Genomic DNA, 16,695 nt, shown 5'->3' with positions numbered 1-16,695 from the left:
TCTTTAATACTGCAAACCTTGTATTGGATGCTTCTAGAAATAGGAATGTGAATTTGCACCTGATTACTCGAAAAAACTGAACACACACAGATTTTGTGATCTTATGAGACAATGGAGGAAAACAAACAACAACAAAAAGTTGTGAGAATTTTCAGTTAAGTTTATTAGAAGAATCAGTAAAGATTTCATTATAATGGACTGTATTTTTTTTTTTTTTTGGGGGGGGATTTAACTGGTCTTTACTGAACTGGTCGCAGACATAATGTAATTATTAACAATCTGCAAACTCTGACAAAAAACTTAAGCATAAGCACTCTCAGAATGACAAGCTCCAATCTTTTATTGCTAGAAACAGTGTAAAAATGACAGTAAATGGTGGGATGACGAGAGGGAAAGGCTCCATGACCACCACACAAGCACTGTAGCTTCCCAGCTGCGACAATAGTTGCTGTATGTGGCAAGGTTTCATCTTGTGCATGGCGTACTAAAATCACTGCACTAAAGTTAAAAGATCAACTTTTCCCCATTCCATTGTGCGTCTTGTGTTTTTCAAAGTAAAAACGTGTTCTGTGTGAACTATAAATCATTATCAGGGTCCACTTTCAGATTTACCTGACCCTAACATTACGTCAAAAAATCAAACAGTATCAATGGGTGCTTTTTGGCCAGAATAAGTCTTTTTGCAAATAATAAAACTATTCGTTACCTATCATTGTTTCAGGTTAAAGTGGAAGGCCATAAACATAAACTAAAACTAAGACACCAACACAACTTTATCAAGCAGTCATATAGTACACCTCAATCCATCTTACAGTAAATTAGACATGGTGGCCATACATAATTTAAACTTGACAGAAAGTTTCATACATCTGTTTATTTAACAATTTGATGGTTATTCAGACAGTCTTGGGTAATATGCAAATGGGTATCTCAACAAATTTGAATGAGCTAACATCCCTGATAAAAAAATCAGCAGCTGATCACCAGCATATGTTGTGTTTTGGATGCTGGTTCCCAGAATGAAACACTAATATTCTGGTGTCCCAAACCAGCTTAACCAGCAGACTTTCCTTGCATAAACCAGCCTGGGCCAGTATACAAACTCTGGTCTAAACTGGTGTTTCAGCAGGAATAGTCTTTAGAAATGTTCTTTATTCTTACATAATTAACAACTATACAAACCAGTGTACATGTGAGAGAGAAACTCAGTGGCCAGGTATATAGCTGTGTAATGTGAGTGTGTTGTTGAGTTTCAGTGTGTGAGTATCGTGTGCCTGTGGTCGTAAAGCTATTTTAGGAGAAAAATTTCCCTTGAAAAAATATATTTACACTAAAATAGCAATAGGTGGAAAAATTGTATCACAAACTCAAAATTGTATCATAAGCTTTTTATTATATCATCAAATTTAATGGTGCTCAACAGAGAGAAAAATTAAACACTTTTGTGCATTTGTTTGCATTCATTCCTTTACCAGTAGTTGCGAGATCCTGTTTAGAGTGTAATACAAATGTTTGGCACATTTTCAACCGAAACCACCAGAGAGAAAATATGTGTCACGATCCATCACACGGGAAACAGAGAGAAGATCCAAAAGCAGTATAATTTATTAAGGGAAATCCGTTACTCAAATCCAGTCCAGGCAGGGGTCAAAACCAAAGAAACAATCCAAAACATAAAACAATCCAAAAACAGGCAACAAGGCAGAACACGGAAGTGGTGTGATAAGAGACAAGGACTCCGTGACAAACACTGAAACAGACAGGGTATATATACACACAAGTGCTGACAAGGTGACGAGAAACAGCTGAAAGACAATAACAATCAGTGACAGACAGGATCATGGGAATTGTAGTGAAAATGCATAGACACCGTGAAAACTGAGGACCTCTAGTGTTTAACCCAGGGAACCACCAGACACTGTGACAATATGATACTGACAAGAAGAGTTTACTTAGTGTCCTGTTCAGTGAGTGTGGTTGTTTAACCTTCACTGCATGAGATCCATTGAGTGTATTTCACCAGATATAGTATAAAGAAGAGACAAATGTCTCATAGAAATTGAATAAGAAAAATGCAATATGATAGCTGTAGAAAAGTTGTCAGGGAAATCGTCTGATCTGTTTTGCTCCACAATATTTTTTATGCTTACTATCTGAACTAACTGGAAAACATTTACCCTGACATGTTATCAAAACAAAAAGCTTGGAAAACTATATATGGCAATCCGATTTAGCTGTAAATGCACCCAGCATTATCCGTCATAATTGCATTTTTACTAGTAAGATTTGAATTAAAGAGTTCTTTAATTGAATTCTTACTAGTTACAATAACAATTACAGAGCTTTAATAAAGTTGTTAGTAAGAAATACAAATTGAGAGCTATGTCATTATGATGAGTAATGCTGAGAACATTAAAAGATAATTTGGCTTGTTGTAGAAAGCTTCTTTGGAAAATTGTATCTTTGCTCATTGAAGTAAACCGGATCTATTCAGGATCTATACTTGCATGACTAGAAAATGGTCACCATGTGAACCGACTTTGATGTCAGTCAGCAGTGCCACCTGGCAAAAATCAGCGTCATGTGATATATATTCTGTGTTATGCAACAAATGTCAGATATTGTTTACTTTAAAGCATTATCTTTTAGATTCATAAATGAAGACATGCTTGTTGGGTGGACTTAAGGAAATTTGTTTAAATATGTATTGTAGATTAAGGGAGATATGTGGTGATCAAGACTGTGAGGCCTGGTTCACATTTCCTTGAAATTTTTCATCTGTTGTATGACAAATAAGGTGGTTATAAATACTCCAGGCACTGCAACACCAGTGTGTTCTTGCCTTTGGTGTCGGTATGTACTGTAGCATTTGAAGAGCTGCTTTTGGTCTTTTACATTTACATTTTACATCTGTATTTAATATTAGATGTTTAATTAATACATGAATGGTTTAATGTATCATGTTTCTTACATTCTTGCATTATTGTCTCTTCATTGATAATAGCTTGATCTTTGACTTGTTCTGCTATAATTTTGAGGTAATTGTTTATTTTTAATTTCAATATTACACAATAAAAGCAATTATAAAAGGGATCACATGTGGTTGTTCTTGCAGAGATTTTGATAATTCATCATCTCATCCTCTTCATCATGGCGCTGGTTCTTCATGTGCTGATGCCGTTTCTTCTCTCCGGTGGTTCAGCCAGTGTTGTGACAGATTTTGAGCAGGAATGTGGTACATTTTTTGCAAATGGAAAATCACCAACAAGATTTTCTGGACCACAGTATCGGCAGATCTGCCAAACTCTAAATGATGTTGCTTATTATGCCACATATTATGATACTCACAACAGGATCCCAGTGTACTCAGCCTACAGGTTTGAAGGGATAATGCGCTGCACAAGAAAAAACAATTGGTACATTGAACCTCAAGTAAGTGAAATATTATTCTGTTAAGAAACATGAGGAAACTGAATAAACCTTTATACCAAACAATGCACAATATGAACACAGAGTCAGATAAATGCTTATAAAACATAACAGAGATCGATCATTATACTGTAGTACATTACAAATCTGAATAGCAGAAGGAGCCATATGGAAGGGTATAAAACCAGTGGATTTGGCCTAAAAGTGTTTGCTATGCTTACTTAAGAATCTGTGTCAATTAGTTACTTTTGTTTATCTTCTAATGAAACTGTTATTAAGCTCATGTTTTCAATTGATTTAATATTGCAGCTTGATGATCAAAATACATCACCAAACATATCATCTGAGGGGTCTGTGAAAATAACACTACGTGGAGTCCATCAAGCTCTCAATGCAGATTATGAGAACTCTGGGAAACACAAAGGTCATCTGGCACCAGTATACCATGCAGGATCACAGAGCTGTGCTGACGCCACCTTCACTCTCACTAATGCTGCTCCACAAGACTCCTATTTTAACTCACCTGTATGGAGGGATAAGGAAAAAAACCTGGCAATACTTCTGGAAAGTCAATGTAGGCGCATCTCACAACCTGTTTACATTGTTACAGGGGTGGTACCAGGTCCTGGTTATATAAATAATAGAGTGAATGTGCCTAGTCATTTCTGGACTGCATTCTGTTGCTTAAATCAGAATTACAGATGTTCAAACTCAGGGGGAGTCATTGGAACCAATGAACGTAACTCCTTTATTAGAGGGATACCTGTGGCTGATTTAGAGACAGAGTTACAAAATCTTTATGGAACAGAATTTAGGTTGTTTCAATACTAAAAACAGACAGTGGTTGCTTTAAAATGCTTATTGAACAATTAAACTTTGAATTTTTTTTGAGGGAACTATTCTGAGTGGTTTTATGCAGATTAGTATAATTTCATTTGAACTAATTTAACATCTCCTGTCAGAATTGTAATACAATTAATTTCTAATGCTGATAATAATACTGCAAACCTTGTGCTGGATGTCATAGCTGATTTAGAGACAGACTGGGGAAAATGTGAACACTGAAGTTGTTTCATTAAAAAAGTTGTATTAATGTTTGCAAACATTTCGGGGGAATCTATATTGAGTGATATTATGTTCTTGTGTCTTAATCAAATGACAAATTATAATAACAATTATCTTTAAAATTATAATAAAAATGATCATCATTTCACTATCATTCAAATGTCTCAACTGTAAATCTAATAACTTTGATACCTCTAATAAAAATCATCAATACTGCAAACTTTGTAGAATAAAAAAGTCATAACGTACAGAATGATGCTTCTGTATGTGAATTTGCACCTGATTACTCCAAAAAAAAAAAATGAACACCCATTGTACCTGACAGTCCCAGACAATTATAGATTGTACCTGCAGCTGTAAGTGACAATAGAGGCTCTGATACTTTAATGAATGTCAATGAAGGAAAACAAACAACAACAAAAAGTTGTGAGAATTTTTCATTATAATGGGCTGGATTTTTCAAGAACTGATCTTGACTCTGAACTGGTCACAGATAAGCTGCAATTACTAGGCTAAACAATCTGCAAACTTTAACAAAAACTTAAGCATGAGCATCCTCAAAATAACAAGCTCCAATCTTTTTCTAGCCTTTTCACTCTTTTATTGTCACAAATGACGGAATGACGAGGGGGAAAGGCTCCACGACCCCAGCACAAGCACTGTAGCTTCCCAGGCTGCTACAATAGTTGCTGTATGTGGCAAGGTTTGTGAGATCCGTGCCATCAAATTAGACACTTTGGGCCATGCACACAGAACACATTTTACTATTTCACTGCGCTACTTTCCCATTTAGTTTTCAATGTAGATAGACGTGTTTGACCATTGTGCCCGTATCTCATGTCTTTTGCAGCATCTCGTGCATGCCGTGAAGTACTAAAATCACTGCACTAAAGTTAAAAGATCAACTTTTCCCCATTCCATTGCCCACATCTTGTGTTTTCAAAGCAAAAACGTGTTCTGTGTGAACTATAAATCATTGTCAGGGTCCACTTTCAGATTTACCTGACCCTTAGAATTACGTCAAAAAGCAAACCGTATAGTCAATTTTACACCTTCCTGTATCAATGGGTGCTTGTTGGCCAGAATAAGACTTTTTGCAAATAATGAAACTATTTGTTACCTATCATTGCTTTGAAGTTAAAGTGGAAGGTCATAAACATAAACATAAACTAAAACTAAGACACCAACACAACTTTATCAAGCAGTCATAAAGTACAGCTATAAAGCAAATCCATCTTACAGTAAATTACACATGGTGGCCTAATAATTTAAACATGACAGAAAGTTTCATACATCTATTTATTTAACAATTTGATGGTTATTCAGACAGTCTTGGGTAATATGCAAATGGGTATCTCAACAAATTTTAATGAGCTAACATCCCTGATGAAAAAATCAGCAGCTGATCACCAGCATATGTTGTGTTTTGGATGCTGGTTCCCAGAATGAAACACTAATATTCTGGTGTCCCAAACCAGCTTAACCAGCAGACTTTCCTTGCATAAACCAGCCTGGACCAGTAAGCAAACTCTGGTCTAAACTGGTGTTTCAGCAGGAATAGTCTTTAGAAATGTTCTTTATTCTTACATAATTAACAACTATACAAACCAGTGTACGTGTGAAAGAGAAGCTCAGTGGCCTGGTATATAGCTGTGTAATGTGAGTGTGTTGTTGAGTTTCAGTGTGTGAGTATCGTGTGCCTGTGAGGTCAGACTGTATGTTGAGTAAGACACTGCAGACCCGAGCATCAGTCCAGCCATGTATGATACAGTCATAGTGTTCCCTGTAAAATAATCATTGAGAAAACAAAATTAGTGGAGAAAAATCACAATAAGATTTCAATATATCAGCTGCTTCTCCAAATGACAGAAATGAGATCAAATGGAAAGCAAATGGAGAATTTTTCTCCCGTTTCCTCCAACAATTCCAACAACAAATGATTTGAGCTACGCTATCCACATGAATATTATACTGGGACTTAAATAAAAGATTATGTGTGAAGGAATTATATTTTAGATTAAAGTTACACTATGTGTGTGTGAAGCATAAAAAGTATGCAATTATCATTACCATAGGCTTAATACAGAGAATCAGGGTAAGACAAAAACACATTTTTTTATGAAGGCTACTTGAATTTTGTAGCCACCTATTTTTAAAAACTTACACAGATTAGATTTAATCTGTTTAAAAACATTTTTTATTATATATTCACATACATTTTGTAGCCAATTCTAATTCGAGACATTGCTGAATTATTACGGTGATTGTGACAAAAAATATAAGCACAATTACTTAAAAAACAAAGCAAAAACTATAAAGCTCACCAGAGCATTTGTGCTTCAAGACACTGAGTTTGAAGGTTTTCACACTTCTGACAGTGTTTAAAAAATTATATTCAGTATTATTATTTTATAAATTATAAAATCTGAGGACAAGTGGTTTTAGGGGTCGTGGCTGATAATGTCACGACTTTGATGAAATAAAGAAATAAAGAGTTGGTATTAAGTTTGAATTTGTATTAAGCACATTCTAGTGATCATCTATGGCTAATTTCAAAGAGGAAAAGCTGCTGTTTTAAAATTAATCTGCAAAATTTCAAACTAAACAGATCTGTACTCTTACTGTATGTCAACAATTGCCTTCACCTATTTTGTCAAAACATATTTGATAACACTTACAGCCCTACAAGTCTCCTGAGTAAAAAAAGCTTCCTCTAGATGGTTACTTTTCGATGGTTACTGTGATGGAATTTGTTTTATTAATCATAACTAACATTGCTTTTTCTTAAAAGGATTAACATTTATGCTTTTGAGAATGAAAAAAAAATATATATATATATTTAACCTCATGACTTGAGCAACAAGCTGAAGTAATCAAAAAATCCAGTTTGCTTTGCCCAGCAACAAAGGAGGGGGTTTGCTGTATTGCCAGTCATATTAGAGGAAAAATGCAATGAATCATGTAACCTTTGCCATGCACCTATTCTATATAAAATGTTGTACTCTTTTTGTTGTGGAGATTCTCCACAAGAGGAATTTGTAGGGGAATATCAACCAAACTACACATTTCGCTCACTCTTTATGTGTGTCTGATATACTCACCCGCCACTTCTCGCTGCTGAAGTGGCACCTTGCCGGCCGCCTGTATCATTGGTACAGAGCCAAGGTACCCGTTACTGATACCCAGCATCATGGAGAGGGCGCAGGGCCAGGCGGGGTGCGCCAGCAGGGGGCGCTGCACAGGAGACACACACATTACAAACAGGGGCAGGAAGAGAACACGAAAACACGAACACACCAGCAGCTGCACACCGCCCCACTCGTACGGACACGCTGCCAAGATCTAAAGAGAGCGAGAGAGAAATAAAGTCACCATGAAATTAAAATTGACAATTCTTGTTTTTCTATTTATTATAAATTATTTATCCTTGAATTTTTTTTTGAATTTGCCATTGTAAATTTTAATCAAAATAACTTCCCCTCCCTCTTGCAGACACATCTTCATCTCTTCTCTGATGAAATCACAGCAATTCATAGTTTTCACATGATGTCTCACCCACCTGCTTATAGGAGCACCCACCTGGAGGGCAAAACAATTGTTTCCTCCATTGACCACCAGTTATTTTCACCAGGTACTAATGTAATAAGCCAGTGATATTAAAAGACCAAATTCAATATACACCTTATTGATGATGCATAATATACAGGCAAGTCTATGAACCCAAAATATTATGTAACGCAAGTATATTAAAAGTATAAAATTTAATCAGTTTAAATTTTCTTTTTATTATGTATTCACATACATTTTGTGCAGCCTAAATGACAGAAAATGTAACTATTTAGATTTTGGTGTAGCTAAGGACTTAAAATGAAGGGAAATGTCTAAAACCACAAACTATTTGTTTTAATTTGAGAAATAAAAAGTATAATGTATAGTTTTTTATTAAGCGGTTTTCCATAAAAAGACTTTATAAAGAAAACGGTTAACCATTAGTGTTGCACTCATATTCTGGGCTCATCTGCTCACCTGTATTATGGTATGCATCATCAATAAGGTGTACAATGAATTTGATCTTTCACTGTTTTAGTACATTAAGGCATTACAAGTGTTATTGCAGGTTAAGTGATTGAAAAACTGCGGTGGATGCATTATATGGATCGCAAATACCCAAAACTTGCAAAAATTACGCTACAGTCATGTTAATGTTTTGCCCTCCAGGTCTCTGTGCCAGTCACATGACTGAAAACTATAAATAGCAAACCACAACAATCCAATCATCCAATCAATTCCCAAAGAACGAAATCAAGTCCCGTCCTACATTATTTCTTGTTCAACAAGCAATCATGTCATAATAGTGAAGAAAATTTTGTCGCAAGTTAAACTTCCGCTTTGTGTCGCCTTCAAACATTTCGCTTTTTTAAATGATATTATATGCTTGTAAATGACATCAAGCTGTTTCATTTCACCTTGCCCACAAAGTCTGCCATGTTGAACAGAGCCATGGTGAGAATAGGCAGCCATTCTCCCAGTGTATCGTTACGTAACTCTGACTCCAAACCAGGGAACAGACACAGTGTGATGAAATATGTCACCAAGATTGAGAGCATATAGGGCCAGATCATCCGAGCAACAGCACACCTCTGACCCAGAATCTCTGGAAGAAAGCCATCATGTTAGAATACTTCAGTGCTAAAAATGTGACATTAATTGATCTTAACTTTATTTTACAGTCTGTACACAGAATAGTTACAGGCGGTTGTGATTAAAACTATGGCTCACCCTTCACACTGATCCAGGTCCCTTTGTTCTCTGGTTTGGGCACATCAAATCTGACATAAATTTCATCTCCATGGGAACCGTTACTCATATTAGCTGCATCAGCCTCATCAACTGTGCTTGACACCACTCCATCCTAATGTGTAGAAATGCCATGAGTCAACATTTTTGAGAAAATCATTCTAAACAATTTATGTATATGTATAGTATCTAGAATAAAACGTTTTCGCTGAGATTTGTCAGTGCATTGTGGCATTGCCTTGTGTCAGAAGTGTGCATGTATTCAAAAAGGTTATCGTAGGGAGCTCATTGTGAAACACCATGTACACCTACATTATATATTTTTTTTGCAAGATAACTTTTCTTTAAAGGAACACGCCGACTTTTGGGTCTTTAGCTTATTCACCGTATCACAGCGTGTACAAATAACAAGGTCACATGAGACACAGCCATCTTCTAACTGTATACATATGCTAGCTGGAGCCGTATACCTCCAGTCTTTGTGCTAAGCTAGGCTAGAGGTGGGTGCGTCAGACAGAGTTACGGCACGGAGATGAGAAGGGTATGAATGGACTTATCTAACTCTGGGGGATACGGTGAATAAGCTAAAGTCCCAAAAAGTCGGAGTGTTCCTTTAAATGTAAGAAGGAAAACAGTTAGACAGACCCACAGAAACCTTTCAGAACCTGTCAGATGGATCCATATCTCACAAAAAGTCCCCAAAAGTCAAATGCAAACCAGTGCTTCTGTGTGTGAATTTACCTCTTCCTCTGCACTACTGTCATAATGTATCTGGTAGCCACTGCGCTTCTGTGTCGTAACATTATTAATCTGTCCTTTGAGCCAGCTGTGGCTGCCGCGAGCTCTGTCGGTGTGATAACGGACAAAGTGTGTTTGTCGCACCACCACGTGTAACAGAAAACAGAGCGTCTCTATTGAGATAGAGAACAGGAAGAAGATGATGGTGTTGTTCTTCTCGTCTTCCACCAGCAGCTTTGTAAAAATCCGACTCAGAGAGACAATAACTCCAGCAGTGCCTGAAACAGCAATTGACAAAAAACACATCAACTGCAATACAAACAAACACCAGCACATTATGAGTAAAAATTCAGTGATAAAAATTATATTTTCTAAAATGTTTTATTAGAATTAAAAGTATTAAAGGACCACTAAGATTTATATTTCAAAGAAATTATATTTTCTAAAATGTTTTATCAAAATTAAAAGTATTAAAGGACCACTAAAATTTATTGTAATTGTGCCATTATCTTCGTGACAATTAAGGATATTTCCCCCACCAGTTACTGTAACATGAAACATATATTATTTCAATTCTCTCTTTAACATTTAAGATATTTGATTTTATTAAATATAATTTTATTACGTTAAAGGGGCTATAACAATTTTCATGTATTAATCGCTTTTTTTATTGCCAATGTGTGAACAGTTTGTAAAGAGAACTTAAAAAACAAGACCTTCCTCAACTTCCTAGGCTGTCTAAGTTTCCATCCACTTGTCAATCGAAATTATCGAATTATCTGAAGTTCGGTAAAAAAAACTCATGCGAATATACTGGTGAAAGGGTGTTTCCATCCAACGGCTTTAAAGCGAATAAAAACATGTGCGTAATGACGTCACATGCTGTTTTGCGATCAAATTGGTGTATCGAATTGATTTGAGACATTTTAAGGTGTTTCCATTCATTTTCGCACTGAATCGCACAACATTCAAGCAAACATTTGCGAACAAAGTTTTGCTAGACAAAATGGATCGCGCCATCTACCAACAAATGATCAATATTGCACAAGTTGTAATAGTGCTTATGTGCCAGCTGATAGCGACATATCAAGCTATAATAAGAAAACAACGACGCTATCAACACATTGCTATGATGATGCAGATGCACGTAAATGCCCGACGATATTCGGCAAATAACGTTTCCATCAGCGTTTATCGCATAAGCCGTATATCGATCAAGATAAAATCAGATGAGACCGAACGTATTTCATTTGAGTTGATATTCATGAAATTCAATCGAATTTGACTGTTTCCATAAGGCATTTTTCATTCGATATCACTTAATTCGGATAAAAACGTGTGGATGGAAACATAAAGCCCGTAGACTGATTTTTATATGAAGGAAGTTTTTGCCGGGAAAATCAAAAGGATTTGATGTTTACGCACACTCACGAGAGCCTCTCTTTCGCTCTATGACACATGAAACGAATGCTTCTACAATGTCCAGGATAATGCCGAAAAATACATTCTGTACATTACAGAACAGTGTGTCATGCAAAGCAAAGTGATTAATTCAAACTATAGTCTCACATAGCCAGATCTATTTGGTCTCAAATATACTTTACAAGCAAACTATCACAACAGCATATAATTGAATTACCTCATCCGTGAATTGCAATGCTTGTGCAAACTAGTGTTGTTTTTGGCGGCCTGTTTTAATTTTAGTTTTAGTCTAGTCTTTGTGTCAGGCTGTCATTTTAGTTTTTATTAGTTTTAGTCACATTCATACTCTTTTTAGTCTAGTCAAGTTTTAGTCGACGAAAACTGATGACATTTTAGTCTAGTTTTAGTCAACGAAAACTGATGACATTTTAGTCTAGTTTTAGTCGACGAAAACTGATGACATTTTAGTCTAGTTTTAGTCGATGAAAATTGTATTTTAGTCTCTTTTTAGTAATGCGATTCTATTTAACCCAGTCAATATAGAATTTCAAACAAGGCTATCTTATTATAGACTATTTAGTAGGCCTATATTTAGGGCTGTGACGGTGGCAGGTTTTTTTACCACCGCGGTAATGGACCAACTACCGGCGGTGTTTGGGGGGTTATTAAAAAAACAACAACTCGTTTTATATTTCCACACAAAGACGCGTGATACACTCTGCGCTTTGAGAGGGATGTGGGACACGAGCAGGAAAACACGAAGATATCGATCTCTTTATGATATCTTCGTGTTTTCTACTTGATGTAAATTGGTTTGAAGAGCGAATTTTATCCTCCACAAGGGCGAGATATTTAGGCTGTGTTTGAGATTGCGCTGCCAGAGAAAGTGAAACTAAAAATCACCCACACGTGTCAAAACGCGCTTTACAACTAAACTCGCGCCCAATGTCTAATATAACAAGCACAAACTGTGTTAAAAAGAATTTGACATGCAAGTACAAATGTAGGCTATCTGTCCTACAGCGTTTTTCTACTTTACCATAGTAAAGAATACGAATATAATAGGCCTAATTAAAAGCGAACCAAGAAACGTTTATAATACCTTTAGAAAATGGGTGAGACGTGACGTGAGTGAAGATTTGGGAAAAGAAACAAGAGATTCCATGCAGGGATGAGTCACGATTTTTGGATATTCGATTAGTTTATTTAATTATAAAATATCGAATAGGTTGTGCGATTATTCTCTAAAATAAAATCTCCATGTTCTGGCGCTGATGCGGTGACGTGTTCATGTAACAAGAGACGCTGCCAATAACGCACATAACAGCTGTCACAAAGAACCAGCAAAAGTAATGATTATGAATGTGTCAAATATATCAATGAGACATTTTAATAGAATAACTAATGGAGTAATATATGGTTAAATTCGCTGATAATCGGGTGACCAGATCGCAATCCAGAATTTAAAGCCGACAAAGCTATGGGTTCACGCACAACTCTCTCATTCGTCGTGACGTTACATTTCGTCTCGTCTCGTTTTGGTCAACGAAAATGAAGAGACATTTTAGCATAGTTTTTATTTTTTAAACCACATTTAGTCTCGTTTTTATTCGTCAACGATATTGCATTATACATGTATTTTAGTCATCGTCACATGACCATGCATTTACGTCTAGTCTCGTCTCGTTTTCGTCAGGAGATAACGGTTCGTTGACGACAATATTTCGTCATAATTTTCGTTGACGAAAGCAACACTAGTGCAAACACATCCACATTACAATGATCAGATGCTTTCTTAACTGCTTTTTTTCACCACTGTCATTTTTGTTGTCTGTTTATTTAGGTAAGGTAGGCACTATTGTGCAAGCTATAACCGTAATTAGATGACGTTCTACTCTGAGCTATTGACGTTCTCAGACTCAGATTTTTGCGTTTCAATGGCAACACTATCAACGCTGAAATGAATCTGCTGCAGTCAGGTGGTACAAGTAAGAGCTCTAAGTTGTTAACGTTCATTATTATTGTAATGTTATGTGCTTTAAGACATTATGTAATTTAACGCCGTCTCTCGTGATGCTTTGCAGACTCTGCTCTGTGTTTTAGAGGAGGCGTGGCTTTGGAGATGCTCAGAAGGGAGGGCTGGATCTCATGCTGTCAATGTTAGCTTGATATTGCTAGCCTCTCCGAAATTGCCAACCCTACCTTTAACATATTCATCTAAATGTTGCTCTCAGCAGTGTGGGTGGCGTCGGGATGGTCATTTACTGTATATCGCTGCAAAAGGTATTTCACACTCCTTTTTACTTCCAAGCAACAAACGAAGAAGAACTTTGCCTTGAGTATAACGGGGCAATGAATCATTCAGTCTCTTGCATTTTACGTGTGCATGAGTGCGAGCATTAACAATAAGTTAGCTTAAGTTAGCTGCAATTCACGTAATGGCCACCGATGTCGCCAATAACAAGGGTTTCTGAATTCTACATATAGCCCCTTTAAATAATAAAATATATATTTTGTAACAACTGTATTTGTTGTACTGCCTCTAATTTAATCCTTGTATTACCATATTTTTACTATATCACTTGAAAATTTTAATTCAGAATTACACAAAAAAATACATTTATTTTAATATAATGATTGTAATTTCATTCATGCAGTGATGGAAGTTCAGCTCACTCTCTCCAGTCATCACGCCCTGTGTGTACCTCTTGGGCAGCATCCCAGTGTAACCATAAAAACTGGACTGCTGCACTGCAAAGGTCAGAAGGACAATGGACAAAGTTTCAGATCACAAAAACACAATGTAGGCCAAATGCAGGAACATGATTGCTTGTATAAATGTACCTGTGCATCCAAATGCAACAATGGCAATTGCAGCCAGAGTAACAGCATAGGACTGCTGAGTGTCAAACAGCTCCAACCAGACGTCACACACACTCACAAACACCAAAGGTCCCAATGCAAATAGATATCCTATATATGCAAAACAAGAAATTTAGTGATATTGCAATTGATAAATAAGAGTAATGTAATGTGCATGTAGAAAATAGTGCGGAGGAGCCTTTCATTGTTGTATTTTAAGGGGCGACTAATGGAGGTTCTTACCCACACAGATGCGAGTGTGTAAGCTCAGTCTCTCCACGAGTGCGTTGTTCACAATGACGGCACTGAGAGCCACAAGTATATACGTCAAACTCATGTCGAACACAATAGAGGTGCCTGACAATAGAAAAGAGGGGAATTGACAAGCATAACTTGTAGTAATACTGTGCAATGCATAGTTGTCACTTTTTCCACCCACAGCTCTGTGAATTTAATTTTGTCTATCCTGTGATGTGCAACAGGTTGGTTGCATCAAACCTTTGAATTTGCGGTGGAGGTAGTCCACATCAGTGATGAAACTATTGTATGGCAGTAGAAAGCCGACACCAGCCAACAGCATGGCAAAGTAGATGCCATGGTAGCGGTCATCAGGAATGGATTCCTCTGAGTCTGAAATGAAGACATGAGCTTGGATTAATACCAACCAGAATGACAGAGCAGCTTGATAAACCTGAGCCCCATTTTTAATTAATAGAAATTAACATTCTTAAACAGTAGAACATGGTGCTACAATGCCATGGTCATGGGTTCGATTCCCAGGGAATGCATGCACTGATAAAGTGTATACCTTAAATGCAATGCAAGTCCATTTGATTAAAAGTGTCTGCCAAATGCATAAATGTAAAAGTCATGAATGCTTTTGTGTTGTACATGATGGTGTCTTGCACTAATGCAGGGCTTCTCAACCTGGAGTTTGTGAACCCCTGGTGGTTTTTGAGGGAACTGCAGGGAGTTAATTAGAAGCAAATAATTAATTAAATCATAAAAATGTCAAATTAAAAACAAATTAATACTTAAAAAAATTAATCACAATTTAAAACCTACTAAAAACATGAAAATATTTTATTGTTTACCTGCATGTCACAAAAAATGTGGAAACTCATGTATGCATTATTTCACACATGCATGCATCATACATTTATACAAAGACCTCAATGCATCAGATGCATCAATATATACACGTCATTTTGCACGTGCAGTTTAATGCATCTTGTATGTGCGATTTTTATAGCATATTAATTCTGTGTTGTGTGTATCTGCAACTCACCATGAGCACTGTGAGGTTTTATCCAACCCCTCTTCTCCTCCTCTGGCAGCTGACTAAAGCTGAAATTCGTGATCACAGCCTTCTCTCTACCCTGCCGATTCCTGCTCCACTCCTCAGAGTACATGCCTGGGAAAAAAGGTCAGAATTCACACATGGGAAAAAATTCATAGCCTACTGTCAAGATGCAGTTGGCCTTAAATTTATAACATATATATATATATATATATATATATATATATATATATATATATATATATATATATATATATATATATATATATATAAACAAATATAACAGATAGCCTATCAGCTGCTGAAGTGAATATTGACATGACAACAAAAACAGAATACTGCATATTCATCAAAACAAGTAGGCTACTACACTTTCCCTATAAGAAATACTGACAACTACTACTACTACTACTAACAACTTGCCCCAGTAACTCCGGCATGTATGCTGTGCAATAAGAATCAATATTTTTGTTTTGTTTTATGCAACCAAGCATTGCAGTGGTTCTATCTTTGTTCCTCCACCTGTTTTCCTTTGAAGCATATGCATGGGCATGAATGATTCTCCCATATGTTGAATTATTTTGTACAAGCGCGCGTGGTTTAAATTTTACGGCGTTATAAAACTGTGAGTCAGTTGGACTAGGTGATAAACGCGAGATTCGTCGATGTCACCTGACAGACCCACCAAAGCTATTATTAGAAATATCAAGCGTCCATGTCATAGCCTGTAATTTTAACGGCGGGGATATTGAATTGAAGTAGCCTAGGTTACTACATCACATTAATGACTGATGTTTTTGAAGGATCATTTGTCTTTAAGGTTATTTGACATCTGAATGCCTTATACATATTCGCAACTAATGGAATAGACTCACGCAGTATGATAATAAGTGAACATCGATCAGAGCAGTCGCGCGCTTTCGTGAATGGATAACAGGTATCTTACCTGATGTGCCAATGTCATTCACGCTGTCACAAGAGAATTATATTTAATTACGATCCAGGTTCTCTTTCCAAAGCGAGGTTATTTGAGGGTGCTCGTTTTCTGCTCCTTCATTCTCTCTCTCTCTCTCTCTCTCTCT

At 36.5% G+C, this 16,695-nt stretch overlaps 1 protein-coding gene across 1 annotated transcript; it reads right to left on the bottom strand.

Moving 5' to 3' along the window:
• Positions 1-141: 141 nt before the first annotated feature.
• On the bottom strand, positions 142-16,695 carry slc29a4b (asolute carrier family 29 member 4b). Its single transcript, XM_081362425.1, has 12 exons — positions 16,560-16,695; positions 15,602-15,727; positions 14,812-14,943; positions 14,557-14,670; positions 14,296-14,424; positions 14,128-14,202; positions 10,033-10,307; positions 9,274-9,406; positions 8,961-9,148; positions 7,596-7,836; positions 6,094-6,277; positions 142-1,172 (listed from the first exon to the last, which is right to left on the bottom strand). The coding sequence occupies exons 2-11, from the start codon at positions 15,723-15,725 to the stop codon at positions 6,126-6,128; spliced, it is 1,563 nt and encodes a 520-aa protein (XP_081218551.1). The 5' UTR covers positions 15,726-15,727; positions 16,560-16,695; the 3' UTR covers positions 142-1,172; positions 6,094-6,125.

This window comes from Scardinius erythrophthalmus, assembly GCF_964197995.2.
Source record: "Scardinius erythrophthalmus genome assembly, chromosome: 3".
In the NCBI taxonomy this organism is placed as follows: Eukaryota; Metazoa; Chordata; class Actinopteri; order Cypriniformes; family Leuciscidae; genus Scardinius; species Scardinius erythrophthalmus.
This window is presented reverse-complemented; position numbering and strand designations above follow the sequence as displayed.

What these genes read in the sequence shown, in the direction of transcription:
- slc29a4b (XM_081362425.1), bottom strand. Translation starts at nt 15,725, where the DNA reads ATGTACTCTGAGGAGTGGAGCAGGAATCGGCAGGGTAGAGAGAAGGCT. An exon ending in AAAACCTCACAGTGCTCATG is followed by an intron (nt 14,944 to 15,601) that starts GTGAGTTGCAGA and finishes TCTTCATTTCAG; the next exon opens with ACTCAGAGGAATCCATTCCT. An exon ending in CCTCCACCGCAAATTCAAAG is followed by an intron (nt 14,671 to 14,811) that starts GTTTGATGCAAC and finishes TTCTATTGTCAG; the next exon opens with GCACCTCTATTGTGTTCGAC.